Source organism: Bos indicus x Bos taurus, chromosome 11, assembly GCF_003369695.1.
Source record: "Bos indicus x Bos taurus breed Angus x Brahman F1 hybrid chromosome 11, Bos_hybrid_MaternalHap_v2.0, whole genome shotgun sequence".
Classification (NCBI taxonomy): domain Eukaryota; kingdom Metazoa; phylum Chordata; class Mammalia; order Artiodactyla; family Bovidae; genus Bos; species Bos indicus x Bos taurus.
The window spans coordinates 85,677,565-85,698,149 of NC_040086.1; the positions used below are offsets into that span (position 1 = coordinate 85,677,565).

Consider the following 20,585-nt stretch of genomic DNA (forward strand, 5'->3'; position numbering starts at 1 on the left):
GGAATTGTCTTTTAGGTTATATCTTGTTTTCCAAACTGACTGTTTATATATGATGGATTTGAAGTTCCAAAAGAAATCAATAAAGTATTCTTGTCAAAGATTTGTAAAACTTTTAAACAGAAATTTCATTTCATATTAAACCGTAAGATTTATTAATAACTTAGCAAAAAAATAGCCTTTTAATTAGTGAGTGTAGTTAAAATTGGAGGGTTTTTTTGGTCAAAAGCAGTTTAGTTTAAGACATTGATTTTAGATGATAAAAGATGAAATGAGTGCTATATTTAGAAATACCTAATAAGAAAGTGGGACAAGACAAGAGTTGAATTTCTTTTGAGATTATAATTTAGGTGCTATAAATGCAAACATTTTTCACATTTGTAACACACGTGTAATCACCACCCAAGACAAGATAGAGAATCTATGTTTTCCTCATCTCAGTGAGTTCACTTATGCCTCTTTCTGTTCTCTAGACCCACATTCCAGTGATTAGTTTTTTAAATGAGTACATTTGTTTATAAGTTGTTCTCAGAACTGTTGAAAATGAACCAATTTAGCATAGTAACAACTGTCTTTTTTCAGATTTCTTTCTACAACTCTAACATAACAGATGACTTTCGTATTTTGCATGATTGCACACAACTTAAATTTTGTAGATGGTACTCAAATATGGTATAAAACCTTTGGTCTTTCTACTGCATGTCATTGCTTCCTTTGTGTAAGAGTATGGCTTACCAATGAATTACTAGCTCTGTGATCTTGTCTAGTTACTTAGCCTTTTATGCCTAGTTTCCTGTAAAGGGACAGTTCCTGTATTTGGTTGTGAAAAACAGGTGCATTGATACATGAAAAGTGCCTAGAAATGCTAGCTGTTTTTAGTAGTATATGAAAAATGTTTCATTTTTCCACACTTTTGAAGCTAGTTCATTAAAAACTGAAAATTCATAATGTTTAAATTTTACTTAATATAACTTTGCAGTAAGTGATAAAGGCAGAATTATTTTGCTTTCATTAAAATGAATATAATATTGCAGAGTGTGGTAGATTTTTACACCCTGCAAATATAACAGTTAATTTTTAAGCATGAAATTGTTGATATTTCAATTGTGTTAAGAGGAGTAATGAAAAAAACTGGAAATTAAGAAAATTTTTGAGGCAGCATCATTTATTGCAATTTTTATTAGCACTGTGTCATGTATTTGATATGCTTTTTTCGTTTGGTTCATGATTATGTCTATTTTTGTGGCAATAGAAATGGAGAAAAAGCTCTCGGAGGAAAGAACTTTAAAACAGAAAGTAGAGAACTTGTTGCTGGAGGCTGAGAAAAGATGCTCTATATTAGACTGTGACCTCAAACAGTCACAGCAGAAAATAAATGAACTCCTCAAACAGAAAGATGTGCTAAATGAGGATGTAAGTGTGCAGCTTACTGTATAATGAACTATTTAATTAATTAATAATAAACTAGGTTTATTTGTAGAGGTTCAATGATGGTTTTACAATTAAAATTTTTTTCTTATAAAATAATATTCTGTAATTTTTTAATTGTACCAGATTTGGGTGATATACTAAATGAATCATAATTACAGTTTCTTTGAAGACTATACTTTATTTAAAAAATATATTATTATGGAAAATCCAAAAAATACTGTGAAATGAATTAACTGTTTAAGGAGAAGAAATCTGTTTTATGTCATTATATTTACTGCCAGCTTCATTGATGAAAAAATCAAAATAATTTGCTTGCATACCAATAACACTATTTTTTAGGTTAGAAACTTGACATTAAAAATAGAACAGGAAACTCAGAAGCGCTGCCTTACACAAAATGACTTGAAGATGCAAACACAGCAAGTTAACACACTAAAAATGTCAGAAAAGCAGTTAAAGCAAGAGAATAATCATCTCCTAGAAATGAAAATGAGCTTGGAAAAACAGAATGCTGAACTTCGAAAGTAAGTTAATTGTTTGAGACAAAGACTTACTAATATGCAGAGCTATCTCCATGTAAATTATCTTAATTTTTACTTATCTGGGAATTTTCTTCTGACTCCTTTGTTTTCTTGAACACATTTTTCTCTTCTTTCTGTTTAAATGATGTGTTGAGTGCCACTATTGTCTTTCCAAAAGATTTTATTTGCATTCCCAACAATTTTTACTACTGCCACATTATGATATAATGGTATATTGTTTGTGCTGAAGAAGAAAAGGTCTGGGGTGTGCACTCCATGCTCTTAAGATTCCTCCTCAGGACTGTCTCGCAAACAAAAGTGTCTTTTGTTTGTTCCTTTAGTTTCTGGGACTTGGAAATGTTTGACCATTAAGCAAACACCATATAAATTTTTAAATCATTTTTTAGGATACACTCTTGTGCTATATCTCTGAGTCAGGAAGATCCCCTAGAGAAGGAAATGGCAACCCACTCCAATATTCTTGCCTGGAGAATTCTATGGACAGAGGAGCCTGACGGACTACAATCTGTGGGAGTCACAAAGAGTCAGACACAACTGAGCAACGCACTTTCTCTAGTGCTATATTTAATTTACTTAGAAAACATTGTTAAAATACTTTAAATTAAGGTATATAGTAAATATACTGTTAAAAATTGCCCCATTTAGTCATTAGTAGTATAATTAGTACTGATCAAAGATTCTAGGAAATACCACTTCAATTAAACATGAACCTGACGTAAAAAGGAAAGACAGAATAGGAAGGAGCTCTTGAAGGTTAAAAATTATTGCCAATGTAAATTTATTAGAAGAGTTTGAAGAAAAAAAATTTTTTTTAATTTCACAAAATATAGAACAAGAAGAAATGACATAGAATATATGAGAGAAAAGCTAAGACACACACCAGCTGATTCTAAGAATTCTAGCGCCAGACAAGGAATTCCAGAGAATCTTAGGGAAGGAAGTTACTAAAGAAATAATAGAAAAGAATTTCTCATAGCTGGAAAAGAAGTCTTTATATTGAAAAGACCAGCAACTATACTTGAGAAAAGACTCACATTTAGACATGTTAGTATGAAATCTCAAAAACAAAAGAGAATGGAATTGTTGCAGTTCTTATCTCCAGCTGGGGAGGTTGTGGTTTGTGGTTGATGCAATAGGAAATGAATGGAGGCTTGATTATGTCACTTAGACCAGTGATATAACTGTATTAGGGGTTGGGGAGCGGTTAGGGGTGGTAAGAGCTAAATTCTCACATATGGCAGCAGGGAATTGGTAAATAATTAAAACGTATGTCCAGGAATAAGCTGAGATGTGGTGGGAACCACAAAAGAACAATAAAAGGAAATGAAACAAAGTGATTTCCTCTAGGGAAATAGGATTGTCACGTGGATGGTTATGGATAAGGAGACTGCGACATTTCATAATTTTTTTCTGTGCTAGTCTGTACTATCTAACTGTAACCATGTGCATATTATATAATTTCTGAAAAATAGCTTTTATTAAATACCTAATAAATGTGGGGTTTTAAAAGTTACATATAATGAACAGTAGCTCTTCAAAAAGATCATGATATTAATATTACACTGGAGTTTGCTGCATGTGAGCCTAGCTAGTAATGATTTCAAATTTTTAAAACTTGCTCTTTCATATGTTATTAGCATCTTTCATATCTTTAGCTCAGAGAAATAAGAATCATACTTTTTTAAATAATATACTGATTAATAATAAAATACAGAATTAACACAGTGAAGTGACATCTGGTAATAATTTCCTATTTATCCAGAAGTTGAAGGACCAGTGAGTAAACAAAGTGATCAGATTATATTAAATTAAAATAATGATGAAAGTTATCTAAGTAATATTAAATTGAAATTGAAGGTGGTGTGATTAAATCATTTAATCTCTCTTGAGTTTTTCTTGCTTTATACACTTTTGTTTATAAATTTATTTGGCCATACAGCCTGTGGGATCTTAGTTTCCTGACCAGGAATAGAACCCGTGCCCCCTGCAGTGGAGGTGTGGAGTCTTAATCACTGAACTGCCAGGGAAGTCCACCTACATACATTTTTAAAATATCCAACTGGTAGTAAAATATTTTCTCATTTTAAAATATTTAGATCTATATTAAAAGATAAAGAGAAAACAAATATAAGGTCTCCTTTATGAACAGTATGAAAAGGAAAAAGGATAGGACACTGAAAGATGAACTCCCCAGGTCAGTAGGTGCCCAGTATGCTATTGGAGATCAGTGGAGAAATAACTCCAGAAAGAATGAGGGATGGAGCCAAAGCAAAAACAACACCCACTTGTGAATGGGACTGGTGATGGAACAGGGTTCGATGCTGTAAAGAGCAATATTGCATAGGAACCTGGAATGTTAGGTCCATGAATCAAGGCAAATTGGAAGTGGTCAAACAGGAGATGGCAAGAGTGAACGTTGACATTCTGGGAATCAGCAAACTAAAATGGACTGGAATGGGTAAATTAAACTCAGATGACCATTATATCTACTTTTGTGGGCAGGAAGCCCTTACAAGAAATGGAATAGCCATCACAGTCAACAAAAGAGTCCAAAATGCAGTACTTGAATGCAATCTCAAAAATGACAGAATGATCTCTGTTCATTTCCAAGACAAACCATTCAATATCATAGTAAGCCAAGTCTATGCCCTGACCAGTAATGCTGAAGAAGCTGAAGTTGAACAGTTCTAACACCCAAAAAAGATGTCCTTTTCATTATAGGAGACTGGAATGCAAAAGTAGGAAGTCAAGAAACACCTGGAGTAATAAGCAAATTTGACCTTGGAGTACAGAATGAAGCAGGGCAAAGGCTAATAGATTTTTCCAAGAGAACACACTGGTCATAGCAAACACCCTCTTCCAACAACACAAGAGAAGACTCTACACATGGACATCACCAGATGGTTGACACCAAAATCCAATTGATTCTGTTCTTTGCAGCCAAAGATGGAGAAGCTCTATACAGTCAGCAAAAATAAGACGGGGAGCTGACTGTGACTCAGATCATGAACTCCTTATTGCCAAATTCAAACTAAAATTGAAGAAAGTGGAGAAAACCACTAGACCATTCAGGTATGACCTAAATCAAATCCCTTATGACTGTACAGTGGAAGTGAGAAATAGATTTAAGGGACTAGATCTGATAGAGTGCCTGATGAACTATGGACAGAGGTTTGTGACATTGTACAGGAGACAGGAATCAAGACCATCCCCAAGAAAAGCAAAATGGCTGTCTGAGGAGGCCTTACAAAAAGCTGTGAAAAGAAGGGAAGCAAAAAGCAAAGGAGAAAAGGAAAGATACACCCATTTGAATGCAGAGTTCCAAAGAATAGCAAGAAGAGATAAGAAAGCCTTCCTCAGTGATCAATGCAAAGAAATAGAGGTAAAGAGTAGACTGGGAAAGACTAGAGATCTCTTCAAGAAAATTAGAGATACCAAGGGAACATTTCATGCACAGATGGGCTCAATAAAGGACAGAAATGGTAGGGACCTAACAGAAGCAGGAGATACTAAGAAGAGGTGGCAAGAATACACAGAAGAACTATACAAAAAAGATCTTCACGACCCAGATAATCATGATGGTGTGATCACTAAACTAGAGCCAGACATCCTGGAATGTGAAGTCAAATGGGCCTCAGGAAGCATCATTATGAACAAAGCTAATGGAGGTGATGGAATTCTACTTGCTATGCTATGCTATGCTAAGTCGCTTCAGTCGTGTCCGACTCTGTGTGACCCCATAGACGGCAGCCCACCAGGCTCCGTCGTCCCTGGGGTTCTCCAGGCAAGAATACTGGAGTGGGTTGCCATTTCCTTCTCCAGTGCATGAAAAGAGAAAAGTGAAAGTGAAGTCGCTCAGTCGTGTCCGGCTCTTAGCGACCCCATGGACTGCAGCCTACCAGGCTCCTCTGTCCATGGGATTTTCCAGGCAAGAGTACTAGAGTGGGGTGCCATTGCCTTCTCTAATTCCACTTGAATTCCACTTGAGCTACTTCAAATCCTGTAAGATGATGCTGTGAAAGTGCTGTACTCAATATGCCAGCAAATTTGGAAAACTCAGCAGTGGCCTCAGGACTGGAAAAGGTCAGTTTTCATTCCAATACCAAAGAAAGGCAATGCCAAAGAATGTTAAAACTACCACACAATTGCACTCATCTCACACGCTAGTAATGTAATGCTTAAAATTCTCCCAAGCCAGGCTTCAGCACTACGTGAACAGTGAACTTCCAGATGTTCAAGCTGGTTTTAGAAAAGGCAGAGGAACCAGAGATCAAATTGCCAACATCCATTGGATCATCGAAAAAGCAAGAGAGTTCCAGAAGAACATCTATCTCTGCTTTATTGAGCCTTTGACTGTGTGGATCACAATAAACTGTGGAAAATTCTGAAAGAGATGGGAATACCAGACCACCTGACCTACCTCTTGAGAAACCTGTATGCAGGTCAGGAAGCAACAGTTAGAACTGGACATGGAACAATAGACTAGTTCCAAATAGGAAAAGGAGTACATCAAGGCTGTATATTGTCACCCTGCTTATTTAACTTATATGCAGAGTACATCATGAGAAACACTGGGCTGGAGGAAACGCAAGCTGGAATCAAGATTGCAGGGAGAAATATCAATAACCTCAGGTATGCAGACACCCCCCTTAATGGCAGAAAGTGAAGAAGAACTAAAGAGCCTCTTGATGAAAGTGAAAGAGGAGAGTGAAAAAGTTGGCTTAAAGCTCAACATTCAGAAAACTAAGATCATGGGATCCGGTCCCATCACTTCGTGGCAAATAGATGGGGAAGGATTGGAAACAATGTCAGACTTTTTTTGGGGGGGCTCCAAAATCACTGCAGATGGTGCTTGCAGCCATGAAATTAAAAGACACTTTTCCTTTGAAGGAAAGTTATGACCAACCTAGACAGCATAGGAAAAAGCAGAGACATTACTTTGGCAACAAAGGTCCATCTAGTCAAGGCTATGGTTTTTCCAGTGGTCATGTATGGATGTGAAAGTTGGACTGTGGAGAAAGCTGAGTGCTGAAGAATTGATGCTTTTGAACTGTGGTGTTGGAGAAGACTCTTGAGAGTCCCTTGGATTACAAGGAGATCCAAGCAGTCCATCCTAAAGGGGATCAGTCCTGGATATTCATTGGAAGGACTGATGTTGAAGCTGAAACTCCAATACTTTGGCCATCTGATGCAAAGAGCTAACTCATTTGAAAAGACCCTGATGCTGGGAAAGATTGAGGGCAGGAGGAGAAGGAGACGACAGAGGATGAGATGGTTGGATGGCATCACCGACTTGAGTTTGGGTGGACTCCAGGAGTTGGTGATGGACAGAGAGGCCTGGGATGCTTTGGTTCATGGGGTCGCAGAGTCGGACACGACTGAGCGACTGAACTGTACTGAACTTATGAATACAGACATGGTTAATCTGTCCAGAAGTAATATATCTTTATAGTCTTAATATATGTTTCCATACCTTTTTCTGTGCCTGTACCTGTACATGTGTACTATATTTATAGGGTTGAGTTTTGTAGAATATTTTTGTTTGTTTGGTTTTTTTGTTGTTTTTTAATTGTATATGTTGTTCTCCAACTTGTTTTCTTTCTTCTTAGCTTTGATTTGAAATAACTATAATATATATATATGATTTCATTTTTTTGACAAGCCTGTACTTTTATTTCAACCCAACATCTTACGAGTGTTACTAGGTTTTTTATTTAACTTTTTTCTTTACTGAAGATTAAGATATATATAGAAAGTACACAAAGGATAAATGTAGAACTCTGAATTTTTACAGAGCGTTCAAATCTGTGCAGTTAACCATTTTGTTGTTGTTTGCTAAGTTGTGTCCAACTCTTTTGCAACCCATGGACTGTAGCCCACCCGGCTCCTCTGTCCATGGGATTTTCTGAGCAAGAATAACTGGAATGGGTTGCCATTTCCTTCTCTTAGGGGATCTTCCCAACCCAGGGACTGAACTCGTGTCTCCTGTATTACTGGTGGATTCTTTACCACTGAGCCACCAGAAATCTGTGCAGTTACTGTTTACATTTAGATATAAAAACCTGTACTCTTAACCTCCCTGCAGGGCCCCTCCCAGTTGTTTCTACACTCATTCTGAAATAATCGATTTTCAGGTACTCTTTAATTGTACTACTTTTTGGCATAAATGGCTGATCACAATGCATGTTTGCGAATATAATTCAGTGTTATTAGTTTAATATAGTACTGTTTGGTCTCTGAATCCCTTATGCTCTTAAAAAAATTATTGCGGGCCCAAAGAGTTTTTGTTTATGTGAATTTTATCTAATGTTGTTTATTGTGTTCGAAATTGAAACTGAGAAAATTTAAAAACAGGAGCATACATGCATACGTTTCATTAGCTTTTGGAATAATAAAATCCTCATATGTCATGCAGCCTCATGAAAGTATATATACATGGAAAGAATTAATGCTTTAAAAGTAGCCATGATTCTCAGTATTATGAAAATAATTTTACCTCATGGATTTTCTTGAGAGGTCTTAGGTACTCCCAGAGGTTTCCTAGACCACATTTCAAGAGTTGCTGGCTTAATATGTGTCTAACCAATGTCCCCACAGAGAACGTCAAGATGCAGATGGACAGATGAAAGAGCTCCAGGATCAGCTTGAAGCAGAGCAGTATTTCTCAGTAAGTCCAGACATGTTACTTTGAAAAGTATTGTATTTGTAGAATTATTAAAATTTTTTTTTTTTGCTGAAAAACCAGGAGACTGATTCTTTAAATTCTTTAGCAAATTCCAGAGAGAATTTTGGATGAATGTTTTGTACCACACATCTGTAAAAGGAATACTGGGGCAAGAGACTGTAGATAGTCTAACAGAAATCCATTATCATTTCAAAAAAAAGTAGTTCTAAGTACATACCCACACCATATGAAGTTCATTTTAAAAAGCATTGATTTTTGAGGAAGAATGTATTTGTATAATGAAAGAAATAAGATTGTCATTGTAACATTTGCCCTTTTTTGAGTTTTAAAATATGAAATAATAACTGTCACCTCATTGATTTTTAAGCCAGCAAAATTTTCTTGAATAAATTGATAATATTTTTCTTTGCCTCTTCATCCTACCAATATGACATTTAGTGAGAAATTTCACTAGGATATCCAGTTGAAAAATCACACTTGTAAATTATTAGCTGAAGTTTTATTAGTTAATTGGGTTGATTACCAGAAAATAGAAAATCTCATTGAACTATCACTTTGCTCATGGGCTCAACATTACTCAGTTTTATGAGCCTATTATGTAGTAATCAGCTGAACTTTTTGTCTGGATAGCTTTTGAATATTTGTAACAATGATGATCCATGTTTCTATTCTGTTTTGCTATTTAGACCCTCTATAAAACACAGGTTAGGGAACTTAAGGAAGAATGTGAAGAAAAGACCAAACTTTGTAAAGAATTACAGCAGAAGAAGCAGGAATTACAGGATGAAAGGTAAGGATAAGATCCTTATCTCTGTTCATAGACATGTACCCTACTCCTAGAAAGTGCCTGTATATGTGTTAAGTCACTTAGTCATGCCCAACTCTTTGCAACCCATTGATTGTAGCCTGCCAGGCTTCTCTGGCCAAGGAATTGTCCAGGCAAGAATACTGGAGTGGGTTGCCATTCCCTTCTCCAGAGGATCTTCCCAATCCAAACCCAGGTCTCCTGCATTGGCAGGCTGATTCTTTACTATCTGAACCACCAGGGAACTCCAGGTAAAATTTGTTGATGAAGTTAATAAAAAGCCAAAGATATTAAGAAGAGGTGGCAAAAATACACAGAAGAACTATACGTAAAAGATCTTCATGACCCAGATAAGCACTATGGTATGATCACTGAACTAGAGCCAGACATCCTGGAATACAAAATCAAGTGGGCCTTAGGAAGCATCACTATGAACAAAGCTAGGGGAGGTGATGGAATTCCAGCTGAGCTTTTTCAGATCCTAAAAGATGATGCTATTAAGTGCTGCACTCCATATGCCAGCAAATTTGGAAAACTCAGCAGTGGCCTCAGGACTAGAAAAGGTCAGTTTTCATTCCAATCCCAAAGAAAGGCAATGCCAAAGAACGTTCAAACTACCGCACAACTGCACTCATCTCACACACTAGCAAAGTAATGCTCAAAATTCTCCAAGCTGTGCTTCAACAGTACGTGAGCCGTGAACTTCTAGATGTTCAAGCTGGATTTAGAAAAGGCAGAGGAACCAGAGATCAAATTGCCAACATCTGCTGCATCATCAAAAAAGCTAGAGAGTTCCAGAAAAACATCTATTTCTGCTTTATTGACTGTGCCAAAGCCTTTGACTGTGTGGATTACACAGTCAGTTTGTTTGTGGAAAATTCTTAAAGAGATGTGTCGAGGTCCAGCCCCAGCTGATCCAGGGTATTCGAAGGGGAGACGGCGTCGGTGATTATTTATTTATTCATCAAAGATATAAAGAATAATAGAATGAGGATAGCTCAGTAGGAAAATTCAGTGGAGAAAAGAAGCTGAGTAGCTTGGTTTACGTGGAAAATCAGTATAACCCGTGACACCAGGTTAGCTCTGACCACGGAGGCCACAGGCGCCCTCTAGAATAGCGGAAGGTGCCCCACCTTAGACACCTTCTCGAGTGGGTCTTAGAAGCGCAGGCAAATAAATGGTTGCAGAGGATATCCGCTCTCCAGATGGAGACTCAGCTGGAAATTGAGGAGAAAAATGACATGGGGAGACCAAGCGTTGGTGAGCAAGGCCTGTAACTTTATTTTCAACAGGGGCTTATATACCCTAAGTTACACATAGAGGATAATAGGGGATGCAAAGTCAGCAGTCTTTGATCCTTATCAAAAACCAGGGTTTCTTTCCTACAAATTTATCATATACAAATGGTTTAGGTGATTTACATCATCTTCTGGCCAGAAGGCGTATTAACATTTTATGACTCTTGACAAAGACTTATCAACAAAGACTTATTTTCTCTAAGAGTAATTATTTTAAGGTTTTGCGCCATCTTCTGAAGAAAAAATTGCATTCCTATAGGGCGGATGTGTAATGGGTTTACAACAAAGGAAAGAATTTATTACCTTAAGGGTCTAAAGTTACTAACACCAAGGCCACTACTAATTTTTTCTACATACCAACTACATTAATTAATACACATTCAAGGATACAATTCAGGGGATGTGAAAACTTGTCAACAAGCATTGGTTCATCAATGAAATCTTTTACTAGTTTTATTCTGACAGTTTCTAACTCTCTGAGAGGCTCTAAGCTATTTGAGTATCTTAAGCTTCCCGTGCCTCTCGAGGCTGGGAGACTGTAAACAATCGTATGCATAACTGTAGGAGTCCGGGTAAACTTGTCAGGCGAGTTAGAGAGCTCTCTGAGGGGTTTGGATTTAAACACTCCTAATTGCCCAGGAACTTTTATTAATTGGAGCTGTAAGTTAACTCTTTGTCAGAGAGAGCGAGATGGTGGTAGGGGACCAGCCCCCAGTAAAGTCAGAGGTGAGAGCACAAAGCAATAAAGTAGGCAGACTGTTTTTTTGGGGGGGTAGATACTCGAGAATATCCAGGGGGACTCCTGAGGCTCGATCCCGCCTTTGCGTATGCCGAGCCTCCTTCCTCATGACCTTTGTCACAAGTGGAATGTCTCTCGCCGGCTCCCGGCAGAGATGGGAATACCAGACCACCTTACCTACCTCCTGAGAAACCCATATGAAGATTAAAAAGCAACAGTTAGAACCGGACAGGGAACAATAGAGTGGTTCCAAATCAGGAAAGGAGTATGTCAAGGCTGTATATTGTCACCCTGCTTATTTAACTTATATGCAAAGTACATCATGAGAAACGCTGGACTGGAGGAAGCACAAGCTGGAATCAAGATTGCCAGGAGAAATATCAATAACCTCAGATATGCAGATGACACCACCCTTATGGCAGAAAGTGAAGAAGAACTAAAGAGCCTCTTGATGAAAGTGAAAGAGGAGAGTGAAAAAGTTGGCTTAAAGCTCAACATTCAGAAAACTAAGATCATGGGATCCGGTCCCATCACTTCATGGCAAATAGATGGGGAAAAATGGAAACAATGTCAGACTTTATTTTTTTGGGCTCCAAAATCACTGCAGATGGTGACTGCAACCATGAAATTTAAAAACACTTGCCCCTTGTAAGGAAAGTTATGCCCAACCTAGATAGCATGTTAAAAAGCAGAGACATTAGTTTGCCAACAGAGGTCTGTGTAGTCAAAGCTGTGGGTTTTCCAGTAGTCATGTATGGATGTGAGAGTTGGACTATATAGAAAGCTGAGGGCAGAAGTGAGGCTTTTGAACTGTGGTGTCGCAGGAGACTGTTGAGGGTCCCTTGGACTACAGGGAGATCCAAGCAGTCAATCCTCAAGGAAATCAGTCCTGAATATTCATTGGAAAGACGGATGCTGAAGCTGTAGCTCCAATACTTTGGCCACCTGGTGTGAAGAATTGACTCATTGGTAAAGACCCCGATACTAGGAAAGATTGAAGGCAGGAGGAGAGCAGGATGACAGAGGATGAGACGCCTGGATGGCATCACTGACTCGATGGACTTGAGTTTGAGTAAACTCCAGGAGTTGGTGATGGACAGGGAGGCCTGGCATGCTACAGTCCATGGGTTCGCAAAGAGTAGGATACAACTGAGTGACTGAACTGAACTGACTGATCTGATGAAGTTAATTAGAGAAAAACTTGAGCTTTGTAATAAAAAATTGAATGTTAAAATTTTATTTCTCTTAAATATAGGGACTCCTTGGCTGCTCAACTGGAGATTACCTTAACCAAAGCAGATTCTGAGCAACTGGCTCGTTCAATTGCTGAGGAACAGTATTCTGATTTGGAAAAAGAGAAGATCATGAAAGAGCTGGAGATCAAAGAGATGATGGCTCGACACAAACAGGAACTCACCGAAAAAGATGCTACTATTGCGTCTGTAAGTAAAGTCCTTGGTTCATTTTTGGCTATAATTGTTAAAAATCTTGCTTTAGAAATACTAGGAAAGTGACATAAATCTAAATGAAAAATTGTATGTTTTGGCTACAAGATATTTGAGCTAGTGAACCATCAGCTTCTCAGTGTTGTTTGGCAGAGAGGGGGCCCTCGAAAACACAACTTCCAGTGGCTTCACTTGTTGGTAAATTCAGAGTTAAGGACTAAAGTGAAAAGAAAACACCAAAAGTACAAAACAGTTTAAGTCTTTTTTTTTCTTGTTAAACCAATTGTAGTTTAAAAGAATTTGAAATTAATCATGAAGATTAGTTTAATCATGAAGATAGCCATATGTAGGTTGAAAATAATTGTAATAAAAATTTCATATAGAAGTAAAATATCAAGTAGTTGAGTTAGCCTTATCAATTGTCTAGATCTATGAAAAATGTTACAGTAATTTTAAAGCATGGCATCAGAACAGGGATATTTCATCCTGTTCAGTGAAAGTGAGTAGGGAGACCAGAAATAGACTGACACACAGGGGAACTTGGCATATGACGTCAGCGGCAACACACAAATCAGTGGGAGAGGATACAGGTTTATGGTTTTGAAATGACTATGTTTTTATGTGGAAAGGAATAAAATTAGATTCTTATTATCATTTACCGTATATAACAGTAAATTCTAGCTATCTTAAGAACCTAAATATGTAAAATAAAAATTTTTAAATATTTGAAACTTAAAATTTACTTGTAACAAAAAACAAATGACAGGGGAAAATACTTGTATTTATTAAACAAGTGATTAGTATCTAGAATATAAGTGGAACTCCTACTATTCAGTAAGAAAAAGCTAAATAATCCAAAGGGAAAATTGGCCAAAAGAGAAAACCTAAAAATATGAGCAAATGTTTAACTTTACTATTATTTAGGAAAAGGCTAGCTAAAATAATTTTGTATCACCATTTCATAGCCTTCATGTTGGCAAAAATTCAGTGTCTGACTACTTTGAAATGTCTGAAGGATGTGTGGAAAACAATGTTTTTCTTACTAATATCCAGAGTATAAATTTAATAGAGCATACTGCTGCTGCTGCTGTTGCTAAATTTCTTCAATCGTGTCCGACTCTGTGCGACCCCATAGACGGCAACCCACCAGGCTCCCCCGTCCCTGGGATTCTCCAGGCAAGAACACTGGAGCGGGCTGCCATTTTCTTCTCCAGTGCATGAAAGTGAAAAGTGAAAGTGAGGTCTCTCAGTTGTGTCCGACTCTTTGCGACCCCATGGACTGCAGCCTAGCAGGCTGCTCCGTCCATGGGATTTTCTAGGCAAGAGTACTGGAGTCGGGTACGATCGCCTTCTCTGAATATAGCATACTATAGTATAGGAAATAATACTGCAAGTTCCAGTAAATTTTAAATATTCATATAATCCAAAGAAAGTTCATAATAAGATAAATGTGCTAACGAAATTCAGACACACTACTCCTAGCAGCATAAATGTTTGTAATAGCAAAAATTCAAATATATTAATAGATGAGTGAATAGATAAATGCGGTAGACGATAGAACTACTACATCAGTTAAAATTAATTATATATATCGACAATTTCATTCTTAATATAATGAGTGAAAGCAATTACAAAAAAATAAATACAGCATCATGCTATTTATGGACAGTTTAAAATCACATAAAAGTGCATTATATTGTTTCATATGTGTGTAGTAAAAGTATACAATCATGGATGGGAAGGATGAACACATAATTCATGATAAAATTTCCTTCAGGAAGGAAGAAGAATAGGCTTTGGCAAGAATACCAAAGAATGTCAACTTCTTTAGTAAAATTGTATTTTCTGTTTTAAAACAATGTTTTATAAGTTTTAAATTTTATTTATTCTGCATGCTGGAATGCAGAGCTTTGTTATAGCATTTGCTTTTTTTTTTTACTTTACTAAATGTTACTTCCATTTTAAATACTACTAAAGATTTTTGAAAGGGGGCAAATTTTTGGCTTCCTGGGTACATATGAAGTGTGTTACGTTTCGTAAATTTTCATCAATTTTGAAGTTTGGTAAGGTAGGACAAAGGCAAGAACTGTAGAGATAGATGTATTTAGAAAAACAAGAGTTTTAGCAACATTCTAGGATATTTTCATTTTGAATTACTGCTTTATAACTTAAAATTTTATAAATTAAGATATAAATTTTTTTTCAATTTTCATTTCTTAGCTTGAAGAAACTAATAGGACACTAACTAGTGATGTTGCCAATCTTGCAAATGAGAAAGAAGAATTAAATAACAAACTGAAGGAAGCCCAAGAGCGTATGTATTAACAAAGAATAAAGTTTATTTTCAGTATGCCTAATGGTTACCAGTTGCTAAACTATTAATATAATTTTTACATTTTTCTGTTTTAGAACTATCAAGGTTGAAAGATGAAGAAATAAGTGCAGCAGCTATTAAAGCACAATTTGAGAAGCAGCTGTTAACAGAGAGGACACTCAAAACTCAAGTGTGTATATAATAAGCTCTAAATATGATTTTGAAATTTTTCTTAGTTTATCTTTCTTTCATTTTACTTCTAACATTACAGATTGGCTGTAGCAGTCATTGATGGTACCAGTATTTGTGAACAGTCAGAATTATCCAGTTTTTTACCACATTGAGAGAAACTAGATTTGAGTAACATTGTTGTGTTCAGTGTTTATTAAGTTTCTCTTAATTTTTCCATATGGAATCATAATCCCTCCTAATTTTTTTACTGTAATCTGATAAATTTTTCTGCTTTTAAGAAATGGTAGAGAAGGACCATTTCCTGACAGCCTAAAAAAGTGTCACTCTGAAAAGGCATCGTGATTCTTAACTACCCTTTTCTCAGCTCTCAGATTGTATATACAGCATGAGTCCTGGTGGGTCCAAGACACTCTGCTCTGTGGTTGGACATGTATTTTATCAGTGTGATGCCAATGCAAAAGTCTCTTCTAGAATAAAAGAAGATCTGCCTCCCAAGTGGTAGAAAATGACATTAGAGTGAACCTATAAACATTTAAAATTGTAGTTCTCAGAAAACATGAGAGTGTTGGTTGGGAAAAGATGATGAATAATGATGAAAGTGTATTTTTTTTAGTATAAAGGTGTTTCTTTGTGGCCCTGTGTGTAGGGAAGATTTTGTAATGTGCTATTGGTGAGTTACCAAGAAATCATCAACATAATTTACTTATTTACATTCTTATTTTTATGTTTTTAAGGCTGTGAATAAGTTGGCTGAGATCATGAATCGAAAGGAACCTGTTAAGCGTGGTAATGACACAGATGTGCGGAGAAAAGAAAAGGAGAATAGAAAGCTACATATGGAACTTAAATCTGAACGCGAAAAACTGACCCAGCAGATGATCAAGTATCAGAAAGAACTGAATGAAATGCAGGCTGTAAGAATACTTTTTGAAGACTTCTTTTTAAGAAGTAGAATTATTTTCATGTCTGCATATATTTTATAGGTTATGGAACATTTCTATTAATAATTATAGTAGTCTCCCCTTATGCAAGAGGACTATGTTCCAGGATCCCCAGTGAATGCCTGAAGCCACAGATACTACTGAACTCTATACCTACTGTATATTTTCCTGTATTGTAAGGAGTGGGTAGCATATACAGTGTGAATAAACTGGACAAAGGGATGATTAATATCCTGGGCAAGTAGAACCAAGCAATGTGAGAGTTCATCATACTTCTTAGAACAGCACATGATTCAAAACTTAGAGACTGCTTATTTCTGAAATTTTCCATTTAATATTTTCAGACTGCAGTTGACCTTGGATAATTGAAAACACAGAAAGTGAAACCTTGGATAAGGAGAGACTGCCATTTTACTGAACTAGGAAGCAAAATTATAAGATGTATGACATTCAGTTAGTTTAATGTAATTCAATTTCTTGTAGCAAATAGCTGAAGAGAGTCAGATTCGAATTGAACTACAGATGACACTGGACAGTAAGGACAGTGACATTGAGCAGCTGCGCTCCCAGCTCCAGGCCTTGCACATTGGTTTGGATAGTTCCAGTATAGGCAGTGGACCAGGGGATACTGAAGCTGATGACGGGTTTCCAGGTATAGATTCGTTCAGCCCTTACTTTTTCTTTTGTCTAAATATAAATCAGTTGATGGTTTTAAGTCCTGTAACTGACTTTGCTCTTGAGGAAAAATATTTGTTATTTCTTTAAGGGAACACCTACTCCTTAGAGTAGGGGTTCAGATGACAGTTTAAATTATTTTATTTATTGATTTCCCACAAAACTTTTTATTATAAAATGCAAGTGTAAATTTCGCATATTTAGTTATTTAAATTAACTGTATATTATTCATAGCTCTCCTTTTAAGCTTTCATTTTTATTTTTTCTTCTTTCTGCATTCTTACTTCCTTTTATGTTGGGTGTTTAGTTCATATCACTCAGTCACACACTATGGAATCCATGTCATTCACCTACCAACGTTCCTCCACTTCTCTCAATATTGCCACTAAGCCTTCCAGTTCTCATATGCTTCTTGACTCTGATTCTGACTCAGAAGAAGAATCTGTTCCTTACTTACCTATTTCATCGGAACCTAATGGTACAGGTGACATCCTGAAAATCTTTGATCTCTGGGGTTTTTTTCCCACTACCCATAATTTTAGTTCTTTTGAAAATTTTTGTAATAATAACTAATACTCACTAACTCTAACAAGTTGCTCCATTAACAAGTCTCAGTTAAAAAGAAACTGCTGCATGAACAAAGATTTTGTTTTTTAAGGAATTTCACATTGCATTGCTGATACAACTGATAGAATTTATTTTGTCAGCTTATAAGAAATGGAGTAGTGCTTTATATCGTTTAAGAACATATGGTTTCACTGTCTGTTTTTCCATTTTTAACCAAGAAGAAATTCTTTCTGAAGTTTCGTATCAAGAATGATGGTACAGAAAAAGCATGTGTAGACCGTTTTAGAGGGTATATTTAGGTTTCCCTTGAGTGCTTACTTAGTCCACACTGTGAAAGTGATGTGTTAATCGCTCAGTTGCATCAGATGCTTTTTGACCCCATGTACTGTAGCCCTCCAGGCTCTGTTCATGGGATTCCCCAGGCAAGAATACTGGAGTGAATTGCCCTTCCCTTCTCCAAGGGATCTTCCCCACCGAGCGATCAAATCTCTCCTGCATTGCAGGGAGATTGTTTACCTTCTGAGCCACCAGGAAGACCAGCCAACATTGTATGTGGCCTTAAAAAAAGTATAAGACAATTTGACCTGATCCTTGTCCTGAAACTAATTATAGTTTAAATGAAGAAACCAGTTGGAAAACCCCAAAAATTGTTATGTTTAATACAAAGTTAGTGTAAGTACAAAAAATGTTTAAACACCACAGGGTATTAGTGCATAAACAGTTAGATGTAAAATCAAATTTAATCTATTAGTTGAATTCAAAGTAAATTTGCTATATTTATTTACATTGTCATCACATTTTCCAGGTATATATCAGTATAAATTATAAGTGATTATATTGAAGTTGTTTCAGATCTTAGCAATAAAATTACTTCAGTCTTACCCATCTTGTTAGAGATCATCTGATTAATCCCTTAAATTGTCGTAGGGCCATGTCCAGACATTCGAGTATATAGCTGTTTTTAATGACATCATTTCTGTTCATGGGGTCTGGAAGGTTATTAATGTGAGAGAGAGAGGGAGCGAGTATAAGCACTGGATCAGAGATGTGTCCTGTGTGACTTTCTGTGGGATTGTTCTGAGAGTTGAAGAAAATTTATGTAAGGTGTCTAGCACAGTTCAGACACAAAGTAGGTGACAGCTACTTTTATTATTAGATAACCTCCAAAAAAGCTTACTTCATGTAATTATTTCACTAAAATAAACTGATCAGATACCATTAGAACAGATTCTAAGGATGCAGAGTTTTCTTGGCTGAACTAGAATTTTACTGATTTTACTATTTTAGAATTTAGGAATCTTTTGGCTTACTGCTACTTATTAGCTAGATTTGATCTATAATTTACACAGTTTTACTTCATTTTATTTAAAACCATTCTAACAGTCCATTTTCTCTAAAACCATTCTAACAGTCCATTTTCTCTGAACATTTAATTACTCACAGAAAATATTTTGTCTTCAAAGTTGTGTACTATATCTGTAGTTAGGCCTTCTTCCAAAGGAAAGATAGAGGATTCTGATACAGTTGTACCAATGAGAATAGACAGCTGGTTTTCATTTTTGCAACTTTTCTGCGGAACTTTGCAAATGCATGAATTTAATTAATGGGGCATTTGACATTATAAACTACAGGATATATATTTCCAATGTGATATAACCTGGATTTCGTTTTGCATTGTATAACTTGCTTATACTGATCCTACATTATTATTATATGTTAGATGATTATTATATGTTATATGTTAGATGATTATATGTATAAATTCTGAAGGGCATATTTGCTTGTGACTTATATTAAATTTTTTAAGTTCCTCATTTTCTTAAGAGATTTGTTGTACTTATATTCATATGTTGTGCTTATAGAATCAAGACTAGAAGGATGGCTTTCATTGCCTGTGCGAAACAACACTAAGAAATTTGGATGGGTTAAAAAGGTAATTGATACTTTTGAATCAATACTTGATTTTGAATCAATACCTTGAATACTTTTGAATCAGGGTCTTCTGTTTTACTTTTGGTTTAGCTGTAGCCATTTCACTTTTGTCATTGTAAGATATAGATAACCAGAACTTTTAGACACGTAAAACTTGTTTGTACTTTGTGATTTGGAATAATTAATTTTATATATCTTTGTTTTAAAAAAAGAAACTTTTCATCGTTAACATGTTGTTAATAATAAAACAGATTTTGGTGTTAGGAAAATAGAAGGCTGTATTGACTTTGGTGCCTTTGCTGTTTCCAGGAAGACAACTCTAGATATGACAGAAAGTCCCAGATATTTCTTTTCTTCTGTTACTATGATTATTGATATTATGTTCATATTCGAGAAGTGTCTTAGCTTTATGGCTGCTGTAACAAAATACCACAGACAGAGTAGCTTATGAACAACAGAGATTTATTTCTCATGGTTCTGGAGGCTGGAAGTCCAAGATAAGGAATCAGCCAGCATGATTGGGTTCTGGTAAAGGTCTTTTTCCAGGCTGCAGACTTCTTGCTCTATCCTCATGGTGTAAGCGGTGGGAATTTCTCTGGAATCCCCTTTATAAGGGCACTAATCCCCTTAATGAGGTCTCTAGTGTCATGGCCTAATCACCTTCCCAAGACCCCACTTCCTAATATCATTACATTAGGTAATGATGTAAATTCATTAACATATGACTTTGGGAGAATATAACCATTCAAACCATAGCAATAAAGTTGCTTACGCTTTTGGATCTTAGAGCTAAATCAGCCCCAAAATTAGTTGAATTTGTCCCCAGCCCCCACCCCTGCATTTTGCTTACTTAAAATGTATACTAACAGATCTGTTCTTATTTTAAGGAAGACTTGTTTAAAGGATACATTGATAGCTTTTTAGGTATTTAACATATATTTTATATGATTTTTATTGCTAATGTAGAATTTATTTTCAAAGAAAAACAAGATATATATTAACTTAATCATTGTTTAATTACT

The 20,585-nt window shown here is 36.0% G+C and overlaps 1 protein-coding gene across 7 annotated transcripts in view; it reads left to right on the plus strand.

The window, feature by feature from the left end:
- Positions 1–20,585, plus strand: part of ROCK2 (Rho associated coiled-coil containing protein kinase 2) — a 129,570-nt gene that overhangs the window by 93,600 nt on the left and 15,385 nt on the right. For 4 of the 7 annotated variants that reach the window (XM_027556064.1, XM_027556066.1, XM_027556068.1 and 1 more), the window contains exons 19-29: positions 1,250–1,410; positions 1,768–1,952; positions 8,568–8,637; positions 9,342–9,445; positions 12,753–12,939; positions 15,163–15,256; positions 15,352–15,446; positions 16,183–16,362; positions 16,873–17,041; positions 17,372–17,548; positions 19,494–19,564. In XM_027556064.1, the coding sequence (XP_027411865.1) occupies positions 1,250–1,410; positions 1,768–1,952; positions 8,568–8,637; positions 9,342–9,445; positions 12,753–12,939; positions 15,163–15,256; positions 15,352–15,446; positions 16,183–16,362; positions 16,873–17,041; positions 17,372–17,548; positions 19,494–19,564 (1,493 nt within the window). The remainder of the gene's footprint in view (positions 1–1,249; positions 1,411–1,767; positions 1,953–8,567; positions 8,638–9,341; positions 9,446–12,752; positions 12,940–15,162; positions 15,257–15,351; positions 15,447–16,182; positions 16,363–16,872; positions 17,042–17,371; positions 17,549–19,493; positions 19,565–20,585) is intronic. The other 3 variants (XM_027556070.1, XM_027556071.1, XM_027556065.1) reach the window with 2 other exon arrangements.